Source organism: Sus scrofa, chromosome 2 (genome assembly GCF_000003025.6).
Source record: "Sus scrofa isolate TJ Tabasco breed Duroc chromosome 2, Sscrofa11.1, whole genome shotgun sequence".
In the NCBI taxonomy this organism is placed as follows: Eukaryota; Metazoa; Chordata; class Mammalia; order Artiodactyla; family Suidae; genus Sus; species Sus scrofa.
The window spans coordinates 29183786-29209180 of record NC_010444.4 but is presented as its reverse complement, the minus strand read 5'-3'; the positions used below and the strand labels follow the sequence as shown (position 1 = coordinate 29209180).

The following is a 25395-nucleotide window of genomic DNA, read 5'->3' as shown; positions in this document are numbered from 1 at the left end:
TATGATTCCAAGTAATAATGGGTATGTAAAGTGAGTTGGGAATTTTTTCCTATTTTTTTTCTGAGTTTGTTTAGGATTAGTATTTTTTCCTTAAATATTTCATTGAATTTTTTTTTTTCTAGGACCGCACCTGTGGCATATGGAAATTCCTAGGCTAGGGGTTGAATCACAGCTGCAGCTGTCAGCCTATGCCAAAGCCACAATGGTAACTCCAAGCTTTTAATTATTTTGACCCCACTGCTGAAACCTGATGAGGAATTCAAAATCGCACACGGCATTAAATGACATTTATTGTTCCATAATCTTGAGACTCAAAAAGGAATGCTAAATAGAAAAACAAAAATTCAATCGAGAGATCATTCCCAATTTTTATAATTTGCAACTCTTCTCTTTTTTCTTGGTTACCTTGTATTGAGGTTTATCAGTTTTATCCCTCTTTTTTGGTCCAGTTTTGCTTTAATTGATTTTACCTCTTTATTTTTTTGTGTTGGTTTTGTTTACATGCTATATGAAGTTACCTGTCTAGCTTTTTTTTTTTTTTTAATTTTCCCACTGTACAGCAAGGGGATCAGTTATCCTTACATGTATACATTACAATTACAGTTTTTCCCCCACCCTTTCTTCTGTTGCAACATGAGTATCTAGACATAGTTCTCAATGCTATTCAGCAGGATCTCCTTGTAAATCTATTCTAAGTTGTGTCTGATAAGCCCAAGCTCCCAATCCCTCCCACTCCCTCCCCTCCCATCAGGCAGCCACAAGTCTCTTCTCCAAGTCCATGATTTTCTTTTCTGAGGAGATGTCATTTGTGCTGGATATTAGATTCCAGTTATAAGTGATATCATATGGTATTTGTCTTTGTCTTTCTGGCTCATTTCACTCAGGATGAGATTCTCTAGTTCCATCCATGTTGCTGCAAATGGCATTATGTCATTCTTTTTTATGGCTGAGTAGTATTCCATTGTGTATATATACCACATCTTCCGAATCCAATCCTCTGTCGATGGACATTTGGGTTGTTTCCATGTGCTGGCTATTGTGAATAGTGCTGCAATGAACATGCGGGTGCATGTGGCTCTTTTAAGTAGAGTTTTGTCCGGATAGATGCCCAAGAGTGGGATTGCGGGGTCATATGGAAGTTCTATGTATAGATTTCTAAGGTATCTCCAAACTTCTCCATAGTGGCTGTACCAGTTGACATTCCCACCAACAGTGCAGGAGGGTTCCCTTTTCTCCACAGCCCCTCCAGTACTTGTTATTTGTGGATTTATGAATGATGGCCATTCTGACTGGTGTGAGGTGGTATCTCATGGTAGTTTTGATTTGCATTTCTCTTATAATCAGGAGTTGAGCATTTTTTCATGTGTTTGCTGGCCATCTGTTATCTTCTTTGGAGAAATGTCTATTCAGGTCTTTTGCCCATTTTTGCATTGGTTGATTGACTTTTTTGCTGTTGAGTTATATCAGTTGCTTATATATTCTAGAGATTAAGCCCTTGTCAGTTGCATCATGTGAAACTATTTTCTCCCATTCTGTAAGTTGTCTTTTTGTTTTCTTTTGGTTTCCTTTGCTGTGCAAAAGCTTTTCAGTTTGATGAGGTCCCATGGGTTTATTTTTGCTCTAATTTCTATTGCTTTGGGATGTCTAGCTTTTTTAAATGAAAAGTTAGCTCATTAATTTGACCTATTTTTTTTTCTGATAGAATTTAAAGCTATAAATTTTCTTCTAAAGTCTGTTTTACTTATTCCCCCCAATCTTTTCATATGTGTATTTCTATAATCATTTAGTTCAAAATATCTTCTATTTTTTTAATTAATTTTTGATCAGTTGCTAGTTAGAAAGTTTTCCTTTGATTTTCAGATATTGGGAGTTTTTCTAGATTTCTTATTGTCATTGAATTCTAATTGAATTCCATTATAGTTTGAGAACATACTCTTAAGATTTTAAAGTTTTCAAATATATTAGGACTTATTTTTTGGATTAGCATATGGTTTATCTTGGTGTACATTCCAGAATATATATTCTGCAACTATATATAGAGAGAGATTAAAGTGGCTGATGAGGTTGCTCACATTTTCTATTTTCCTAATGATCTTTGTTTTTATTAAGAAATATGTGGTTAAAATCTCCAAAGATAATTTTCTTTCTTTCCTTAGCTCTGTCAATTTTGCTTTAAGCAGCTGGATTCTTTTCAGAAATTTAAAGAAAAAATTTTATTCACAGACATACATATATATATATATATATATATATATATACATACACACACACACACACACACACACAAATACTTAGACAATTGGCATTTTATAATTTCTCATATATTTTTATTATTTATATTTTAGTCCTTCTTGTAAATACATGTTACGGTATTGTGTCATTTTCCTTTAGCTTATTAAAAGTGTGCTGTAGTACAAATCTGCTGTCCATAAATTCTCCCATTTTTTGTTTATCTAAAAATATTTCACCTCATTTTTTGAATGTTTTGCCCATTTACAAATTTTGGTTAAGTTGGGGTTTTTTCCCCCTACAATTTGAGTAATTACAATAACATCTTCTAGCCCTCATTATTTCCCATGAGAAATCAGTTGTTAATTGTATCATTGGACCCCTGTATGTCACACATCATTTTCCCTTACTGCTTCCAAGATTTACTCTGTATCATTGGGATTTAGCAATTTAACTATGATGTTTTTAGATTTGGTTTTCTTCCCCTTTATCTTAGTAGAGGTTTCTTGGGCTTCTTGGATCTGTAACTGAGTATTTTCATCAAATTTGGGGATTTGGCCATCGCTTCTTTAAATATTATTTATGTTTTTTTCTGTCTCAATGTTTAGAACTTCAGTTAAACTTTGTTGCACTGTTTGGTATTGTTCCACATGTCTCTGAGTTTCTAATCAATTTTCTTAAATTTTTTTTTTTTTCCATTCTTCACACTGCATAATTTCTGTTGATCTTCCTCAGGTTTACTGATTACTTTTTTCCTTCCTCCATCTCCGTTGTGAGATCATCAAGTGAATTTTTCATTTTGGGAATCATGGTTTTAAACTTTAAATTTTCTATCGTGTTCATTTTCATATTTTCATTTTTCTGTTGATATTCCTTTTCTGTCTCCATATTGGTACAGTACTTCCTTTAATACTTTGAATGTATTTTATTTAATTTTTAAACATATTTTCTTCATTGAACATATTTACAATAGCTGCCTTGAAATCTTTTTAAGTTCAACTTTTTGAGTCCATTTGGAGTATGTTTCTATAGGTTATGTTTTCCTTAGTATGAGTCAGTTTAGTAATTTTTGGTTGAAATTTGCTCTTTATAAAGAATGCATTCTAGTGATTCTGGATTCCTTTAAGTTTTCCTGAGGATTTCTTGTTTTTGTTTTAATACACAGTTAACTTGCCTGCTCTTAAATTATTGGGGAGGGGAGTGAACAATCATCTCTTGAATTGAAGTATAGTTAATTTATAATGTATACTGTATATACAGTGTTGAATATATATATATATTCTTTTTCAATTTTTTCTCCATTATAAGTTATTCCAATATATTGGATATAGTTACCTATGCTATGTACAGTAGGAACTTGTTTTGTCTTAAATTATTAACTCTTACTTCATTATACAATGTGGCAGATAATATCTCATCTCAATTTGTTCAGCTTTCAGATGTTGCTTTTTTAGCTTGGTCGCACAGGGGTTGTCCCCTGCAATCACACGTTTAGCTGAGAGCCAAATATTTCTATAGAATTTATGCTCAGATTTTCGAACTTGCACTTTCTGTGGTTCTCAGCCCTCAGTCCTCTCCTCTGGCACAGCAAATTAATTAGATTTCAATTTTCTATAGTACACAATTCTGCTCTCAAACTAGGAAATACGTATTTCAAAGGAGCAGCAAATCTACAAATCTCACATAATTCAGTTATGTCTTTCAGCTTTATCCTGTTCTATCTTTCCTGCTTGCTGTCTCTTCCTCCCACTCATGCATAGCTTAGTTAGTGGTCAACCAGGGATTTTGGCACTGTTGATAAACTTTTTGGAGCTCTTTTACTTCCATGATATTTCCCCTAAACATTCAGCTGTTTTGACAACACTGAACTCTCTATTCTGCCACCTCTGGCTGTAAAGGATATGATTTAATGCTGCCAGAGCTAAGGATGTTAGGAACACTCTTAGGCCAAAACGCACAAACTTGAAATTCTTAACATGAACTCTTAACAAGAACCATGTCAATGATCAATGTCTTTCTTAGCAAAGAAAAAAAAATCTATGATTTATTCATATAATCATATATAATATTCTAAATTTTGTGGATATCAGAGGTGATGTAGTAGATAGAAATGATTTTGGAACCAGAAAGACTCTGTTAAAAGTACCTACTGCCCACTGACTATCTAGATAAGTATCTTAGCTTATCTAATTGTACCTTAGGAAGACATAATTAATTGCGCTGCCTCATATGCGTGTTTTAAGGAGAAAACATAAAAACATCTGACTGTGCTTGGAATATGGTAGTATTCTGACTGAATTTTTTTTCTTTTTTTTACAGAGGAGGATAAATACAATATTTATTCTCCTTTACTCTTTAAGTATTTCCTGGCAGAAGGAATTGTCAATGGACATACTCTGTTGGTTGCATCTGCAAAAGAAGACCCTGCTGACATTTTACAGGTATAGAATATACTAATTCAATATTGCACTTTGAACATTTCATGAAAAAAATATTATTTTTATATATGTAAACAAAATATATATTTGAGTGTATAGAAAGTATATTTAAATGCATTAATTGGACCACATATATTATTTTTTCTTTCTTTTTTTTTGGAGGGGGGTGCTTTTTAGGGCTGCAGATGTGGCATATGGAAGTTCCCAGGCTAGGGGTTGAATTGGAGCTACAGCTGCTGGCCTACACCACAACTCATGGCAATGCCGGATTCTTAACATCCTGAGCAAGGCCAGGGATCAAACCCATGTCCCCCTGGATCCCAGTCAGGTTCATTACCACTGAGCCATGAGAGGAATTCCCTTGTATTTTTTCTCTTAAAGAAAAGTATCAGGTTTATTTGGACATATAATCTCATCTTTAAATTAGTGTCCTGGGACAATTTTTAACAATTTCTAAATTTTTTAAGTTTTATCAAAGTAAGGAAATACTAATGAGCTATTAAAAATAAAATACCATTGTCATTTTTCTATGACAAAGCACAAAAAGTATTATTTTTAATATATACATGTTTAACGTGGTCCAGTTAGTATTCACACATTTAAAATAGACTGGATAGGGGAGTTCCCGTTGTGGTGCAGTGGTTAACGAATCCGACTAGGAACTATGAGGTTGCGGGTTTGGTCCCTGCCCTTGCTCAGTGGGTTAACGATCCAGCGTTGCCGTGAGCTGTGGTGTAGGTTGCAGACGCGGCTCGGATCCCGCATTGCTGTGGCTCTGGCGTAGGCCGGAGACTACAGCTCCGATTTGAGCCCTAGCCTGGGAACCTCCATATGCCACGGAGCGGCCCAAGAAATAGCAAAAAGACAAAAAAAATAAATAAATAAAAAATAAATAAAGTAGACTGGATAAGAAAATTATGGCTGATAAAATTTTAATTATGGATATTCTTCGTAACATTAGCACATAGACAAAGTTTTTAACTTCTCCGAAAAAATAAACAAAATATTTATGTAATTTAAAATGAGATGCTGAATACTAAATAGGTAAGTAGTATTTTCTCCTCTATAAGAATAGGTATAGGTACTATGTATTTTCTGTGTAACATTCAGTTGGGATTTCATTGCACCCAACTGAGAGTTGTAGGGAAAACTTATTTGTATCAAAAGGTCCAAAAATAAATGACCAAAACCCAAGGCATTAACAGTGTTTAGAGATGCAATGGGGGTGGGGGGTTGCTATAATTCTTAGTTTTAATTTTAAGATGTATGATTGGGGATTTCTGAAACTTATAGCCAAGGCAAATATTGCTGGTACAAGAAAAGGGAAAAGACAATCTTCTAGACCATAATTATCTTAAAACTGTGTATAACTAAAAGACAAGTAAAGGATAAAAAGCCCCATCAGCTGCCTAAGATATATTATATAACCACCCAGCAATTTATCCATCATCCTTTTAAAACATATTCATGCCTATTGTAGTCAAAGCTCCTTTAGGAAGTCAGCATTAAGATGTAACACTGAAAAATTACACCCCTTAGAAAAGCCTATAGAACAATATACATGATGTTGTTAAGGCTTTTAAAAACACATATGGTAAGTATTTTTCAGTTAACTTTTTATATAAAAGAATTTTCTTGATCATTTCAAATATAGCTATGTGTATTCTCCATGAAAACTTTCTGTGGAATGTTTCCTAATATAGCAAAATTACATTTTAATGTTAAAATATTTAAACATTTATCATAGTCTGATTCTTTTTTATCAAATAAAAATTATATACACACATGCTCACCTAAACTTTTTTTATTTTTTTGGCTTGTGAAAGTTCCTGGGCCCAGCATCAAACATTTGTCACAGCTGCAACCCCAGCTGCTGCAGTAACAATGCCGGATCCTTAACCCACTGTGCCACAAGGGAACTCCCTCAAAACATTTCTTAAGAAATTAAAAATGCTAAGATTTCTCTACTATATTCTTTTTTAGTTTTAACAATATGATGTTATGTTAATTTAACAATATGATGTTATGTGTTAATACATAGAATTAAATAAAGTAAATTTTCAGACATAAATATAAAAGCTATTTCATATTTTATGAAGGTCAGTTTTAAAACTTAATTTGAATATTTTTCAGTGATGACATGCCAGGTAGGTAATATTCATTCAGGAAAAGATATCTAATATCTAGAACAGAGCGTTCATTCTTAACTTGTTGCATTAACTTTTTGAGTTCTCCGTTATATATACTATACACTGTGTAACATCAGTCACAGTTAGGGCAAAGTAGGGGGCTAGAATGCTTTTAAGGAGCTTCAAAGCTGTATTTTGTAATGCGTACCCAGGATAAGTACATGGTTACCAGCAGGATTGTCCTAACTACCTTGATGTTTACTAAAGGCTTACAGCATATATTTTTTAACATCAAACATACCACTAAGTAAATAGTTCAAATTTAAAATCAATTATGGGAGTTACCACTGTGGTGCAACAGGGTCAGCGGCATCTCTGGAGCCCTGGGGTGCAGGCTCAATCCCAGGCCCAACACAGTGGGTTGAGGATCTGGCATTGCCACAGCTGCAGCATAGGTCACAACTGTGGCTGGGATCTGGTCCCTGGCCCATGAATTCTATGTGTGACAGTGTGGCTGCAAAGAAAAAAAGATAAAGAAGATAATCAATTGTGATGAAACTCCCCGTGTTTATTTACTATCGAGAAAATCTTTAACTCAGAGTGAATGCTTTATAACCCATAAATCATGGAATAAGTTTCAATTCATTAAAATAAACCACATCGGAATTCCCGGCGTGGCTCAGTGGTTAACGAATCTGATTAGGAACCATGATGTTGCGGGTTCGATCCCGGCCTCGCCCAGTGTGTCAAGGGTCCAGCGTTCCCCTGAGCTGTGGTGTAGGTTGCAGACGCGGCTTGGATCCCGTGTTGCTGTGGCTGTGGTGTAGGCAGGCAGCTACAGCTCTGATTAGACCCCTAGCCTGGGAATCCCCATATGCCGTGGGAGCAGCCCAAGAAATGGCAAAAAGACAAAAAAATAAAAAATAAATAAAGAAATAAACCATATCATATTTGATGAATTAATATAGTAATAACTTAGTAACAGAGTAATGCAGTATGAAAATTTAATCTAACATCTTTAGAAATCTTTTACATGGACTTTAAATCTATAATGATATTTTAATAATTTGAAAGCATTATTTTAAATCCCCAAATATCAGCCTTTTACCCCAATGTTGAACTCATTTGTTAATCTCTTATTCATTGTACCTTGTATCTTTTCCTTTATTTGATTCCTTGGTTTTAATTGAGACCAGATATTAGTGCATTTAGAATGAAATGAAGCAGCATTATTTGCTAAATAATATAAAGTTTGAGTTACTATTTAAAAAGTTTCTTTTCATTGTGTCAGTTTGATGTGAAGATTAAGTCTTTGGCATCCATCTGCTGTTTATTGATCATGGAACAAGAGTTAGAAATTTAGAGGGTGGTCAGTTGTTTGCTCTTCGTGCATTGTAGTACAGTCTGATCTTTTGTACACAGAATACAAAAATGTTCAAATCCAACTAATGTTTTCCTTTAGTGCAAAAATTGAAACAGCTGTTAAGAATGAAGTTAAAGAAACATATTTTTAAACATTTTAAAAATTGTAATTATCTCCAAAGTTATAGTTTTATGATTCAGAACAAAAGCAATACATCATGTTATAATTAAAAATTATTTATGACCCTTCTGTACTCCACTTTGCAAGCTTTATGCATGCTGAGTATCTTGTACATTTTCCCCCACACTTACACTTTTTCTAGCCTATATAATATTTAATGTATTTATATCAAAACTGTTTTATCACTCTATATCTTTTGTCATAATATGCAAATATCAAAAGACTTTTGAAGGCAGAGCTGTAATCAGAATATGTTCCCTTCATTTCTTTGTCAACATTTTATTTGTTCAGAAAATTATCAGGCTATCTATAAGCTTTTCAGAGCTTACATCTCTGAAGTGCTAGTTGAGCCGGAAATTTGCTGTTTGACCCCAGGGTTTCATTCTTTTTTCTCCCCCTAGCTACTTGTGAGAGCTTATTTAAAATTCTGAGTTCTCCCCTGGCAGCCACAGTTAGAGCTTCTTTGGCAAACTCAAAAGACTGAGAAAAAACATGCAGAGTCTCAGTACTGCTTCCAGTGACCTACATTTGTAGCCAGTTTTTAAAAGATGGCATGTGCCTTATTTTCCAATGAGGAAATGAAAGATAAGATGAAAATATAAAGGAAGTTAAACCCACCTCTCTGTCACCAGCTAGTGAGAACATTTTGATATACCATTAAAATAAACACACATTGGCACTAATGTTTTTTCATCAGTCAACAAAAGAAAAGAATTTTGCATGCAGAAAAGTAGCCTAAGTTGTACAGCAAAAATGCCATACCCTAATAGGATATTTATCCTCAAGAAGATGAAATATACTTGGGTTCCGAGCTTAGATTTTAATTTCTGTGTTGCTTCTTAATTAGCTGAAAGATCTTGCACAAGGCCCCTAACCTTTCACATCAAGATAGGGATGATACCCTGCCTACCTTATTCCAGAGTTAAAAATTAAAAATGACATATCTGGAGCTTTCTAAATCTTAAAACAGTTATCCCAGGCCTCACATTTACTATCACAAATTTTATTTTGAACCCATAAAAAGTGAATGGTTGTGAATACTTAATGGTCATGGGTGTGCTCAAAAGAAACGTTAAAAATCTTAGAGCTGTTATATAGCACTTTTATCATTCTTGGAAAAGAAGCCAAAGTCAGAGTTAGAAATATTAGAAATGGAATTCAGGGGAACTCCCTGGTAGTCTAGTGGTTAGGATTCAGTGCTTTCACTGCTGCGGCCAGGTTCTAGGAGCTGAGATCCACATCAAGTTGTATACCATGGCCAAAAAGAAAGAATGAAAGAAATAGAGTTCATTTTAATTTAGTTTTTCTGAAAAAGTACTCAAAAGAGAAAGTATTTAATCCTTTTGGGAGGGATAAATGACTTCAATTTTAAAAACCAGAGCCATTCAAACTAAAAGAAAATACTTTTTCATCAGCCCCCCAAATTAACAAATTGTCCTATTTAATGAAACATTAAAGGATACCATGAAAGGAGAAAGACAGCATACCATCAAGGGTCATAGATTAAACAAGTATGAAGATATATAATGTGGGAGTTCCCGTCGTGGCGCAGTGGTTAACGAATCCGACTAGGAACCATGAGGTTGCGGGATCGGTCCCTGCCCTTGCTCAGTGGGTTAACGATCCGGCGTTGCCTAAGCTGTGGTGTAGGTCGCAGACGCGGCTCGGATCCCGCGTTGCTGTGGCTCTGGCGTAGGCCGGGGCTGCAGCTCCGATTCGACCCCTAGCCTGGGAACCTCCATATGCCGCAGGAGCAGCCCAAGAAATAGCAAAAAGACCAAAAAAAAAAAAAAAAAAAAAAAGATATATAATGTACAAAAGGATGGAACTACTGTTTAAAACCCACAAAAAGGTAAGGCTATTTCTTCAGCTACTATTGGGGCAATTCTTTCAGTGGCCAGGGTTTCTTTTTTGAAATTTTAAGTTTTGTGGACCAGAAACTAACAGGCAGTTGCAGAAAAGAGCCTTAGTTCCTCACATCCATCTTTTCATATTATGGTATATTAATAAAATCAGAGACACTTGGACTGTGCATATTGATTTTGTGAAATAGTCTCACTATAACTTGTATGTGCATACATGTGTGTCTAAAAATCTGTGGTAGATTTCAAAAACAGGATAGATAGTATTAAAATGAAGACTTAGTTGGAAGTCAAAAATAGATCTGAAACTATGAAGTGAAGCTTCTTACCTTTACACTTCTTAAAACAGCAGGGTGCTATAGAATTGAAGAAATGTATTTTATTCTCTTACCCAGTTACCTCTACTTCTCTATAGTCAATGAGAAAAAAGAAACATTGTTCTACTAACACCAAATTACTACAGAAAATAATTTTCAGGTTTTTTGTTTTTTGGTTTTTTTTTTGTCTTTTTAGGGCCGCACCCGCTGCATATGGAGGTTCCCAGGATAGGGGTCAAATCGGAGCTGTTTCTGCCAGCCTACACTACAGCCACAGCAGCGCCAGATCCGAGCCATGTCTGTGACCTACACCACAGCTCACAGCAATGCCAGATCCTTAACCCACTGAGCGGGGCCAGGGATCGAACGTGCAACCTCATGGTTCCTAGTCAGATTCATTAACCACTGAGCCATGACAGGAACTCCTCAAATTTAATAAAAATAAAGTGATACCCAGTTTCATTTGGTACCTTACAATACCTTTGGATTTTTGTGACATTTTTCATAAGCTGGGTTTTTTCTGGAAAAATAAAAAATACATGGCATCGAACACTCGTGTGTTCCTAAGCTAGGAATTTAACTTATCATCATCTCTTAAATGAAGAGAATGCCTGATTCCATTCCTAATTGAGATTTCTTTGACGACAGATATCCATAAAACTTTAGAATACTTACTTTCCTACAATGTGAAAATGCTGTGACCTCAACTTAATACTTAATTGCTAGATTTTGGTCACGATTTTAACTTTTTATTTTATTTTTGATAGGCAAGAAATAGATTTATTAAGATAGGACTCTTGTGAGAGATGAAGCAGTCAGTCAAAGAGGCTCTGCCTTAACTTTTGAAATAATTGTAAATATTTAGTTGCATCATGTTTTTAGAAATTACACTAAATGAAGTCAGAAAGAGAAAGACAAATACCATATGATGTCACTTATATGTGGAATTTAAACTGTGGCACAAATGAACATATCTACAAAACAGAAACAGACTCGCAGAGATAGAGAACAGACTTGTGGTTGCCAGTGGAGTAGGGGGGTGGAAGAGTGGGGTTAGTAGATGCAACCTGTTACATTAGAATGGATAAGCACTGAGGACTTACTGTATAGCACAGGAAACTGTATCTGTCTCTTGGTATAGACCATGTGGAAGATAACATAAGAAAATGAATGTGTATATATGTATGACTAGGTCAGTTTTCTGTACAGCAGAAATTGGCACAGCCTTGTAAATCAACTATAATAAAAGATTTTTAAATATTAAAAAAACTTCCAGCATTAAGATCAAAAAGGAATTATTTTAGAGTTCCCTTTGTGGCTCAGCAGTTAACGAATCCAACCAGGATCCATGAGGATGTGGGTTCGATCCCTGGCCTTGCTCAGTGGGTTAAGGATCTGGCGATGCCGTGACCTATGGTAGCTGGCAGACATGGCTCGAATCTCACATTGCTGTGGCTGTGGTGTAGGCCGGCAGCTGCAGCCATGATTTGACCCCTAGCCTTATGCCACAGGTGCAGCCCTATAAAAACAAAAAACAAAAAACAAAAAAAAGAAAGAAAAAAGAGATTATTTTAGTTAGGTCACAATATTTAAAGGAATTTTATAGGAATGCTTTCCCAACATAATCCTTCTATGACAAGTAATTATTGTATAACCTGTTTGTTTAATGTAGATTTTCACATATCATGTTTTCTTAAAACAGGTTAATATACAAATATCTAAGTTGATGTGTTTAGGAAAATTGATAATATTTATATAGACCTCATGGAGACTTGTTCTTAACAGCTTGACTGTTCTGATTTTTTATATATGCAAGAAAATAATTATGGAAGCTAATATCAGAATTTTCCAAGAAACTCTCTTTAAATTCCTTTTATGTCAGTGCCATCTGCAAGCAGTATTGAAAGTATGTAGCTGCTTTGGTCAAGACTAGGAATGCTATATATGGTATTAGCAAGCATATTCTAGGGCCTCTATAAGGAATTTAAATTTGTTTACCTCATTTTCCCATTATCACTACTAGATTGCCGTTGATCTTAGGGATTAATACATGCCTTACTTGCTTTGAGATCCTGCTATGACTGATGCACTTAAAAATGTGATAGTTTAAAAATATATATATATATATATTGCGGCATATGGAAGTTGCGGCATATGGAACTTTCCAGGCTAGGGGTCCGATCAGAGCTACAGCCACAGGCCTACGCCACAGCCATAGCAATGGAGGATCCATGTTGCATCTGCAACCTACACCATAGCTCATGGCAACACTGTATCCTTAACCCACTGAGTGAAGCCAGGGATCGAACCCACATCCTCATGGATACTAATAGGGTTCGTTTCTGCTGAGCCGCAGCAGGAACTACCTAGTATTATTATTTTGCCGCCTCTTTTTTTTTTTTTTTTTTTTTTTCTTAATCTTAGTACAACTCTTTCCCTTCATTTCTTTTTTTGTTGTAATGATTTTTATTTTTTCCATCCTAGCTGGTTTACAGTGTTCTGTCAATTTCCTACTGTACAGCAAGGGGACCCAGTCACACACACGTATACATTTTTTTCTCACATTATCTGAATACTTCTTGTGCAGACCTCCATTTCCTGTTCTTCATGTTATCCTCCTTCCCTCTGTCTTAGTCAAGAAAATTGAGAGATTTTTTTTCCTATCTCCTCAACACATTTCTGGTTTCCATGTTAAAGAGAAATGTGATAAGGCTCGAAGGAAAAATATTGAGAACACTGCTCGTATCCCAGTGGTTTAATTTTCTGTTTTTCAGATTAATATAGTTGATGTCGTTGCCAACTTACAAGCAACATTTTTGTCAGTAGCTTATTATTGAGTTTAGCTAAAATAACGTTGGTATTCTAATGTGAAAGTGTTTTTCACCTTTCTTGTAATATCAGTAATTTTGCCACCTTTTCGTTCAAGAAAAAAAATCTGAAATTTCACTAAGATGTTCCCTAATCTGTACTGCATTTAGTTTATAATATGAATGGAAACAGGTTAATTTATTAATTACTAATCTTAAAATCTATGAGTTTAAAAAACATTTTTAATGTAAAGTCAGCTATACTCCAGGACCTTCTGACTTACTCCATGCAATCTATATTTCTGAGTGCTTTTAACAATGAAAGTTGCTTCTCCTCCCTATGCTTTTAAATATTGAAATGAAGATAGTTGTGGAGAACATATCTTTAATATATGAATATTCAGGTTAGATATTTGGAGTATGTTTATATTCAAATTATGATAATCAGTAAATCTTTGGATTTGTTTCTCTTTTCAACTTTCAGAGAATAAACAGTCCCTCCAAAATCCCTCGTAAATCAACAAAGTAATATCCTTACTGATACAATATAATATACTTACTGATACATGGATAATGCTTAAGTAGTATTAATTATACAGTTACCAAAACCTGGAAGGATCAAAAGATTTTATTTTTAAGAAGGATTTCTCATGCTGCATGGATTATGTTGCTACATAATAGCTCAGTAGTACTTCTGCTGAATTGTAAAATAGCTTAGAGAGGAGTACGATGCCCATAGTTGGTGTAATGCATTGGTAATTAAGAGGGTGGGAGGTTAAGCTTCATTAACTGCTGAGGGATTGTATCTTGGGTTTTATTATGCCCTAGAGAACATAAAAGGTGAGAAGGGTCAAACTGTTGGAATCAGATTTTGCTTGTGCATCTGCCAAAGCAAAGACCACAAAATAATATAGCAGTAAGCACTGAATAACATGAATTGAAAAGGAAAGCAATGTATTTACCACATCTTATATATATATGAGGATAAATGTTTCTGGTGAAAAAAATAAAACTTAAATACTGGAGTGTATTTTGGTATTGGAAGTTTGTAATAATTTGGTTTCATATAGATATTTTTGAGTAGAATAAGTAGTTGTTTTCGTCCAAAGGTACTGCCAATTTCTTTATTCTTGTTAATTTAATAATTTGATATATTTGATTAAAAGGCAAATTTTATACTTTACATACAGTCTTTGGATGGAACTTATGATGCCTGCTTTTTGTTTTTATATATGAACTTTGTTACCAGTGTATGGGGACTGTAAGCACCACATTACAAAAAGAACCAAAACTCTGATATATATTCTCTCTCTTAGGAAATAAGTATATAACGACAATACAATATACAATGCATTCTGTTTGTACACTGGGTTAGAAATCAAGACTAGGGATTTTCAGAAGTATGAAGGAGGATCCTGATGTGTGATTGACAGCTGTAATAGCAGCATATTAAAGGGCTTATTCTTAGCATTCTCTCAAAATAGACTTTTTATCAAAACATCAATTAAATTTTTTGTTTGATTAGATACAGACATTGCAATGAATTGTTAGGTTACAGACACAGTGATCATCTCTGATAGGGTCAGTGAGTAGGGTCTACTGTGAGCAGAGTAGATGATGGCATACTTCAAAAATTTTAGAACTTACCAATATAACAACAATATAAACTCCTGCATATATTTCTGACTATTAGAAGACAAAACTACCAAAATATTTTCCCCAAAATCTCATTTCTTGATATATCTTTCAGTCATTCATTTTCGCTTGAATTCTGAATAGCAGTATTGAAACCATTTTAAGACAAAATTTTCATATAATGGATTTTTTTAAATAAGAGAATTATATAGGATGATCTGACACCATTACCTTAAGATGAGTTTTTTTTCTTCACAGTATTTAAAAACCACACTACTGAAGATTCTTAATTTATATGGACAAATTTTTAAATTTGTTATTTTTGTTCAGATTACTGGTTAAAAAAATGAAGAGCAACCAGGTGTTCCTATAGGTCTTAATTAGATAAAGTACTAGCATAAAATACCATTTATCTATACCATATTGAGATAAAACTTTGTCGTATATTGATGGAAAGCTTAAAAACAGAGATGCTAAAGGAATTTTGGCCCACTCATGAAAGACGTACCGTATTTTATGAAATCTAATACATCATCAATTTGTAAGATGCATCATTATTTTATGTACCACCAATACAAAACCACTACCAAATAAACTAGGGCAGAATGTTGTCTCTTTTTCACTTAGAATTTTTATTTAATCCTTTTAAAAGAGTTTTCTTAAACATTTAAAAAAGTCATATCACACTTGTATATAAAAAGGCAAGCAAAATATGTAACATACATGAAACTTAAATTCATATTACTACTGTAATGAATCACCTTCTGATTCACATTGATAACACTTTTTTCACACCTCATATTTTTCATTTGATACTGTTCTCTACATCATCAAGAGTTCTGGTGATCCAGCATTTCTTAAAAGATGCTCCACTACTGCATACAGCTTTTATTATAGAACAATTACATCCATTGTGTATGAGTTGTTGCGGATGCTTTCTTGATTTTCTCAGGAAGTATCAATGGAAGTTTAAAAGAAAGCCAGGTTTCATAGTCTTCCTTAACTGAGCCTTATGTAAATTCTTGGCTAAAATGTTGAAGTATTACATTTGTCCACTTACACAACAGAAATAACACTAAGATTATACAGATGCAGACAATGATAACTTTGTGTCTGCTGCCCTGCTACCTGGCTGACAATTTAATAAAGTACTATCAATTATAAAATGCATCCTGATTTCAGAAATAGTACTATGTGAAGGAAAAAATTAGTTAGAATCAGTGAAATCCAGTAAATATATGCCTAATTTTTAATCTAGGTTCTGATGTGTTAGAATTACTCAGTTGTCACAAATCTTATTTGTCCTCACTCATTGTAAGGCCATCAATTTATTTATTTATTTATTTGGGAAAGCTTTATTATCTTATTTTATTTTTATTTTATTTTTTTACATATTTTTATTTTATTTTACTGTTTTACTTATTCATTTTTTTATATAATGATTTTTATTTTTTTTCCATTATAGCTGGTTTACAGTGTTCTGTCAATTTTCTACTGTACAGCATGGTAACCCAGTTATATGCCATTAATTTAAAAATAATTACCACTTTTAATGTATTGGTATTTCTTGGAAATACATCTGTGTCCCTGTAAAATTGGAATTTAACCTGTGTTCCTTAAAATGTTTTTGTTTTTTTTTTTTTTTTGTTTTTTTTTTTTTTTTTGCTTTTTTAAGGTCACGCCTGTAGCATATGGAAGTTCCCAAGCTAGGGATCAAATCAGAGCTGCAGGTGTGGGCCTACACCACAGCCACAGCACTGCTGGATCTGAGCTGCATACTGTGACCTTCACCACAGCTCAGGGCAACGCTGGATTGTTAACCCACTGAGAGAGGCCAGGGATCAAACGCACCCATGTCCTCATGGATACTAGTTGGGTTTGTATCCCACTGAGCTACAATAGGAACTCCAAAATGTATTTCTTGATATGTGTTTCATTCAGCAGTATCATGCAAGTGTTATCTTGCTCATTTGAGAAGTATTTCACCAGGAGGAGAAATTATATTAACGGAAAAAAAAAGAATATCCTTTCTACTCTAATTAGGAAATACTAAAGCTGATAAATCAGGAACTGAACCGTTTGTTTGGTATAGGTTTTTCTGTGAAATACTAAAAATAAAATGAAACAATCCTATCAGTAGTCAAGTTCTTCTAAGGACATGCTTTAGTCTTTTTTTTTTTTTTTTTTTTTTTTTTTTGGCTGTACTCACAGCATGTGGAAATTCCCAGGCCAGAGACTGAACCTGTACCACTACAGTGACAATTCCAGATCCTTAACCCCCTGCGTCACAAGGGAACTCTGCTTTTGTCCTTTAAAAGGTGGATGAATTTTCTATGCTGAAAGAAAATTAAGGAAATGTACCTTTGTTTTAAAAATCCGTCAACCCTATTGAGGTAATCTTGATAAGTCTGATAAGTATAGTTGTTTATAATTTATAAAATACATTTTTTTCCTCAGGAACTTTTGATTGCATTTGCAGTTGGAGACATATGTTTCATAACACATTTCAATTAAGAATTTTCAGAGATATACTTTATTATAAAAATATGGAGCCCCCATTGTGGCTTAGCAGGTTAAGAACCCAACATAGATAGTAAAATAAAAAATAGATAATTTCCCTGAACTGAGAATTCTAGGTTTAATATCAGATTTCTTCATTCTTTGGTGATATTTTTTTCCTTGTCTTTTAAAATCCAGTGTTGCTGAGATAATGAAATTGATGTGGAGTCAGCCTTATGCTCCCAGGCCCATTCACGCCAGGCTTGTGGTGAGAGGTGCAGCCCTAATGATCTCTAGATCAACTTTTGGGTCCTCCTTCCCTTTTCTTGAAGGATAAGCTCATGTTGGATGCCAAACAGCTCTGTGGTCTTGGGTAAAATCCAAGAATTCCTTAATTCCATCTTGCCTTCCATGGTCCCATACTTGCACTTAACATCCATAATTGTAGCATATACTTCAAAACTTTTCCAGTCTCTACTCATTTCCACGTTCCACAACCACATTTACATTCTTAAGTATTTGATGCAGCAGCATACCACTTCTTTTTTTTTTTTTTTTTTTTTTGGATTTTTGTCTTTTTAGGGCCATACCCTCAGCATATGGAGGTTCCCAGGCTAGGGGTCTAATCAGAGCTGTGGTCACCGGCCTATGCCACAGCCACTGCAATGCCAGATCCAAGCCACTTCTGTGACCTACCCCATGGCTCATGGCAAGGCCAGATCCTTAATCCACTGAGCAAGGCCAGGGGTCTAACCTGCAACCTCATGATTCCTAGTTGGATTCATTTCCGCTGAGCCACCACAGGAACTCTGAATGTACCACTTCTTGATATTAAAATCTTAGTCACTTGGGCTACCCTAACAAAATATCAGATACAAGTGACTTAAACCACAGAAATTTAATTTCTCACAGCTCTGAAGGGTGGGAAGTCCAAGATCACAGTACATGTTATTCAATTTCCAGTGAGAGCTCTCTTTCTGACACTTGTAAATGTCCACTTTTCCCCTAAAGGCATTATCTCCAAATACTATCATATTAAAGGGTTAGAGTTTGTTTATTTCTGTAGATAGATTTATTTGTGCCATATATTACTTTCCAGGTCTGTGATATCATGTGGTATTTGTCTTTCTCTTTCTGACTTACTTTACTTAGTATGAAAGTCTCTGGTTGCATTATTTTGTTCTTTCTTATGGCTGAGTAATATTCCATTGTGTATATGTGCCACATCTTCTTAATCCAATCATCTATTGATGGACAAGTTATTTCCGTGTCTTTGGCTATTATGAATAGTGCTGCCATGAACAGAGAGGTACATGTATCTTTTTCAATGCAAGTTTTGTCTGGAAATATGCCCAACAATAGGGTTGCTGGATCATATGATTTCTCAGCTACAGAAAGAACAAACTCATGGACATGGAGAACAGACTTGTGGTTGCCAAGGGAGGGCAGGAGGGAGTGGGATGGACTGGGAGTTTGGAGTTAGTAGATGCAAACTATTGCATTTGGAGTGGATAAGCAATGAGATCCTGCTGTATAGCATGGGGAACTATATCTAATCACTTGTGGTGGAACATGATGGAATATAATGTGAGAAAAAAGAATGTATATATCTCTATATATATGTAAATGTATATCAGAGTAACTTTGCTATACAGCAGAAATTGACAGAACATTGTAAGTCAACTAGAATAAAAATTTTTGTTTTATTTTTTTATTTAATTTTTTTAAATTATTTCCCCAATACAATTTTTTTTCTACTGTACAGCATGGTGACCCAGTGACACACACGTATACATTCTTTTTTCTCACATTTTCATACTCGATCATAAGTGACCAGACGTAGTTCCCAGTGCTACACAGCAGGATCTCATTGCTAATCCATTCCAAAGGCAATAGTTTGCACATATTAACTCCAAGCTCCCAATCCACCCCACTCCCTTCCCCTCCCCCTTGGCAACCACAAGCCTATTCTCCAAGTCCATGATTTTCTTTTCTATGGAAAAGTTTGTGCTATATATTAGATTCCAGATATAAGTGATATCATACGGTATTTGTCTTTCTCTTTCTGACTTATTTCATTCAGTATGAGAGTCTCTAGTTCCATCTATGTTGCTGCAAATGGCATTATCTTGTTCTTTTTTATGGCTGAGTAGTATTCCATCATGAAAAAATGCTCAACATCACTGATTATTAGAGAAATGCAAATCAAAACTACCACAAGATACCACCTCACACCAGTCAGAATGGCCATGATTAATAAGTCCACAAATAACAAATGCTGGAGGGGTGTAGAGAAAAGGGAACCCTCCTGCTCTGTTGGTGGGTATGTAACTTGGTACAACTACTATGGAGAACAGTATGGAGGTACCTTAGAAATCTATACATAAAACTACCATATGAACCACCAATCCCATTCTTGGGCATATGTATGGGCAAAAACTTTCCTTAAAAAAGACACATGCACTCACATGTTCATTGCAGCTCTATTCACAATAGCTAAACCCTGGAAACAACCCAAATTTCCATCAACAGATTATTGAATTAGGAAGATATGGTATATATACACAATAAAATTTTTTTTTAAAGAAAGAGTTAGGGGAGTTCCCGTCATGGCACAGTGGTTAACGAATCCTACTAAGAACCATGAGGTTGCAGGTTCGATCCCTGTCCTTGCTCAGTGGGTTAATGATCCATTGTTGCGGTGAGCTGTAGTGTAGGTTGCAGACGCGGCTCGGATCCCGCGTTGCTGTGGCTCTGGCATAGGCAGGTGGCTACAGCTCTGATCCGACCCTAGCCTGGGAACCTCCATATGCAGCGGGAGTGGCCCAAGAAATGGCAAAAAGGCAACAAAAAAAAAAAAAAAGAGTTAGAACTTCAACCTAACAATTTGCAAGGACATAAACATTCAGTCCATAACAACATAGCAGGTGTTAAGGATGAAAAGATGACTAAGACATAGTCCCTGCCCTTAATCTCACAATGGAATTTTTTTTTATAATTTTTTTTATTTTCCCACTGTACAGCAAGGGGGTCAGGTTATCCTTACATGTATACATTACAATTACATTTTTCCCCCACCCTTTCTTCTGTTGCAACATGAGTATCTAGACAAAGTTCTCAATGCTATTCAGCAGGATCTCCTTGTAAATCTATTCTAAGTTGTGTCTGATAAGCCCAAGCTCCTGATCCCTCCCACTCCCTCCCCCTCCTATCAGGCAACCACAAGTCTCTTCTCCAAGTCCATGATTTTCTTTTCTGAGGAGATGTTCATTTGTGCTGGATATTAGATTCCAGTTATAAGTGATATCATATGGTATTTGTCTTTGTCTTTCTGGCTCATTTCACTCAGGATGAGATTCTCTAGTTCCATCCATGTTGCTGCAAATGGCATTATGTCATCCTTTTTTATGGCTGAGTAGTATTCCATTGTGTATATATACCACATCTTCCGAATCCAATCCTCTGTCGATGGACATTTGGGTTGTTTCCATGTGCTGGCTATTGTGAATAGTGCTGCAATGAACATGCGGGTGCATGTGTCTCTTTTAAGTAGAGCTTTGTCCGGATAGATGCCCAAGAGTGGGATTGCAGGGTCATATGGAAGTTCTATGTATAGATGTCTAAGGTATCTCCAAACTGTTCTCCATAGTGGCTGTACCAGTTGACATTCCCACCAGCAGTGCAGGAGGGTTCCCTTTTCTCCACAGCCCCTCCAGCACTTGTTCTTTGTGGATTTATTAATGATGGCCATTCTGACTGGTGTGAGGTGGTATCTCATGGTAGTTTTGATTTGCATTTCTCTTATAATCAGCGATGTTGAGCATTTTTTCATGTGTTTGCTGGCCATCTGTTTATCTTCTTTGGAGAAATGTCTATTCGGGTCTTTTCCCATTTTTCCATTGATTGATTGGCTTTTTTGCTGTTGGGTTGTATAAGTTGTTTACATATTTAGAGATTAAGCCCTTGTCGGTTGCATCATTTGAAACTATTTTCTCCCATTCTGTAAGTTGTCTTTTTTTTTTTTTTTTTTTTTGGTTTCCTTTGCTGTGCAAAAGCTTTTCAGTTTGATGAGGTCCCATGGGTTTATTTTTGCTCTAATTTCTATTGCTTTGGGAGACTGACCTGAGAAAATATTCATGATGTTGATGTCAGAGAGTGTTTTGCCTATGTTTTCGTCTAGGAGTTTGATGGTGTCCTGTCGTATATTTAAGTCTTTCAGACAATGGAATTTTTTTTAATGATTTTATTTTTTCCATCATAGCTGGTTTACAGTGTTCTGTCAGTTTTCTTCTGTACAGCAAGATGACCCAGTCACACATTATATATACATTCTTTTTCTTACATTGTCATGCTCCATCATAAGTGACTAGATATAGTTCCCAGTTCTATACAGCAGGATATCATTGTGGAGTTTTTGATATTTGAAAAGACTTTTGTAATAATAAAGACACATAAAGAATTTTTATATAGACTGTTTTTTTTTTTACTGGCTGCACCCATGGCCTTCAGAAGTTCCTAGGCCAGGGGTTGAATCTGAGCTGCAACCTATACTTCAGCTGCAGCAATATGGAATACTTTTAACCCACTACCCTGGGCCAGGGATCAAACCCTATTTCCATAGCGACCCAAGCCGCTGTAGTCCGATTCTTAACCTACCTGCCACATCAGGAACTCCATTATAGACTTTTTTAAGTCAAGGCTTCTAAAACACTACTTTAAGAATAATACTGGCAACTCTAGCAAAGATACAAATTCAAATGCTTTTTGTTGTGTTGAATTTTATAGTGAATGCAATATGTACCTTCAGTTTTTAAGGAAAAAGCATCTGTAGTTAATGAGGTGGAAGAGGGGAGGTGAGGGAAGGGGAGTAGATTGCTATTTCCTCTATTTCATTTCTTTCCTTTAATGTTGCATCTCCACTTAAGAGAGGGTCTCTTGTGTTGGATAGTCATCCGCATATATGGATATTCCCAAAAGAGCTATCTTTGCCTCATGCACCAATCACTCTTCCAACCTGTGGTAGTTTTAATACAAACACACTGCTTAATAGAATAAGAAATATTAAGCTGCTTTTCCTTAAAAGAAAGATGGTATACCTAATAGGCCCTTTGAGACTCCATAACTCACTCAGTTCTGCAAAATAAACATTTTTTGAAATGCTCTTACATTAATAGGAAATATTTATTTTAGTATTGATATAAAAATGAGTTTGGGGTTGGTGGAGGTTACATAGACCAGCATCAGCTCTTTCTTATTTATTTGCCTTCTTATTTGTATATTGCTTTTTTTTTCAGTTTTTGTGTATTTGTATCCTTAGATAAAACATCAATTTTTGTTCCCATATAATAGCAGCACACAAACATTGTCTTTATCCTTCTATTTCTCCTTTCAATATATTTAATTCCCCTTCCCAGGTCAAGTCAGCTTTTCAGTGTTTACACTATGTAAATTTATTAGTTACAATATTTAACATTCTGTAATTATATGCGTATCCTCCTTTTTGGTGCACCTATTATTTTTTCTGTAGTTAATAATTGCCTCATTTTTTTCAACTGTATCAACTACCACTTCATCTCCAAACTTCCCATTAAAGCCCTCAAGCGCTTCCTTAATTGTTCAAGCATCATCTCCCTAGACTCTCTCTTCCTTTCCTAAACGGACTGCTTGCTCTCTAGGCTGGCTTTACAGCTGTTACTCTGGCACTTCCCTTCTTCATCCTTGCAATTGCCCTGATTTTGCTCCTGGTGGAGCACGTCCTCTGATAACATGAAAGTGAGTGAAGTAGAAGGTAGCTGTGAGGTGATGGGGGGTTTTTTGTTTAATTTTGTATGTCTGAAAATGTCTTAATTTTACCCTTAAATTTTACATTAGTTTGGTTGACTATAATGTACTAGGCTGAAATAAGATTACCTCTATAAAGCCCCATATTGCTGTGGCAGTTTGATGCCATTCATCTTCCTGATCTGCCCCCACCCAACCCCAGGAAGCTTTTCAGATATTTTCTTTTGTCTCTCTTGTTCTGATGTGTCAGAATTGTGTGCATTGGTGTAAGCCTTTTTTTTTTTTTTTTTTTTTCCCCATTCATAGTTTGAATATTCCGTAGGATTTTAAAACTAAAATCTCCTGTTTTTCATTTCTGGATATTTCTCTTAGGTTATTTCTTTGCTATTTTCCTCTGCTCTGCTTTCTCTTTTTCTGTCTAGAACTCCTTTTATAATGTCAGCCTGCTGGAAATCTTATAAATATTTTCTTTACTCCCATGTTCTATCTCTTTAAGAAGCAGTATAGCACAATGATTAAGAAACCAAGTAATAGAGCAAGACTGTCTTCGCTCTGCCATTAAACTACTTTATGACCTTCAATAAGCTAATCAACCTTTGTGCTCCAGTGTCTTCATCTTTAAAATGGGTTTTGGAAGTTCCTACTGTGGTGCAGTGGGTTAATGCTCTGGCTTCTCTCTGTGGCATTGCCCATTGGATCCCTGGCCCAGTGCAGTTGTGGCTTAGGTTCCAGATGTGGCTCAGATTCAAACCCTGGCCTGGGAACCTCCATGTGCCATGGGTGTGACCGAAAAGAAAAAATAAAATAAAAGGGGTTTAATAATAGTGCTTATATCTTAAGGTTGTTTTAAGGATTAAATATATATTAATTATATAAAGTGCTTGGAATAGTGTCTAGCATTTGGAAAGCACTAAAACATGATAGCTACTGTGGGGTTTTTTGTTGTTATCATTGCTATTATCATCATCATTATTCTTTTGTTCTGAGAGATTTGGCCAACTTGATCTTCTTGCATTTCTGGTCAATTTTTTTTCAAATCTGTTATATTTTTAATTTCTAGACACTCAGGTTTTCTGATAGTTCCCTTTTACTAAAGTATTTTTCTTTTTTTATATACCATCCCATATGATAGATGTTACTGTTTATTCTTTTTGGCCTTTTATCTGTTTCCAGCATTGATTCTATTTCCTGGTCATTTGTCTTGGTCTCTGAATTCCATATTAGATGATTTTCTCAAATATCTGATAATTATTGGCTGTCCTTTGACACTGAAGAGTGAGGGACTGGAAAGCTAATTTGGACGTGCTGGGTATTTGGGACATAACATGTACTCTGGTAGGTTTACTGAGCTTAGCTAATGGTATCTCTCTGAAGCTCTTTGCTCTTTGTCGGTTTCCTCGAGAGGAATCCTCAACTATCCCAGTCTCCTGCCTGTCCTGCATAGGATGGCTTCTGGACTTCTGAGAGCCTAGCAGTGGACGCCAACCCTCTGTTGGGGGGCAGGGGGGACAGTTGTCTCACTGCTCCTGTCTGAAGACTTTCAATATATTACCACGTCTTCAAAATGTATCTCACCTCTGCCCTCTGCAGAGCTTCTAATTCCCAAAGTTAGTCTGATTTGACCACTTCATTTCAGTGGCACAGTGGGGCAAGGGTAGTGTCATAACTCTTTGGAGAGAGTAGGGCATCTGGAGATCTTACTTTTCCTTTTAAAGATTTTCAACCAGTTCTTTGGTTTTCACTCAGGAGTATTGCTTTTGGCTTGCTGAAATTCCACATTGTTTTGTTTTCCTACTATGCTAATTTAAGATTTGGTAAAGTCAAATGTTGGAAACCAGGGTGTTTATTATTATATTTTCTGTTCTTTTCTGTGTGTTTTATTTATCTCAAAGAAAAAAATAATAATTTGAGATGCAAAGAATTTGTTTTAAATAACAGTGTTTATTGTAGCATTCTTAGACAGCAAACAACCTTAAGATTCAACAGTAGGGAAATGATAAACTGCATTTTTATTTTTTTTGGCCATGCCCAGGGGCATGTGGAAGGTCCCAGGGTCAGGGATTCAACCCACACCACAGCACAAGCCACAGCATTGATAATCCGGATCCTTAACCTACTGTCCTACCAGGAAACTCCAACAAACTGAATTTTGGTT

General features: G+C 35.4%; 1 protein-coding gene across 2 annotated transcripts in view; it reads left to right on the top strand.

Moving 5' to 3' along the window:
• Positions 1 to 25395, top strand: part of ELP4 (elongator acetyltransferase complex subunit 4) — a 223637-nt gene that overhangs the window by 20912 nt on the left and 177330 nt on the right. For both annotated transcript variants that reach the window (XM_003122892.6, XM_021085295.1), the window contains exon 3: positions 4549 to 4670. In XM_003122892.6, the coding sequence (XP_003122940.3) occupies positions 4549 to 4670 (122 nt within the window). The remainder of the gene's footprint in view (positions 1 to 4548; positions 4671 to 25395) is intronic.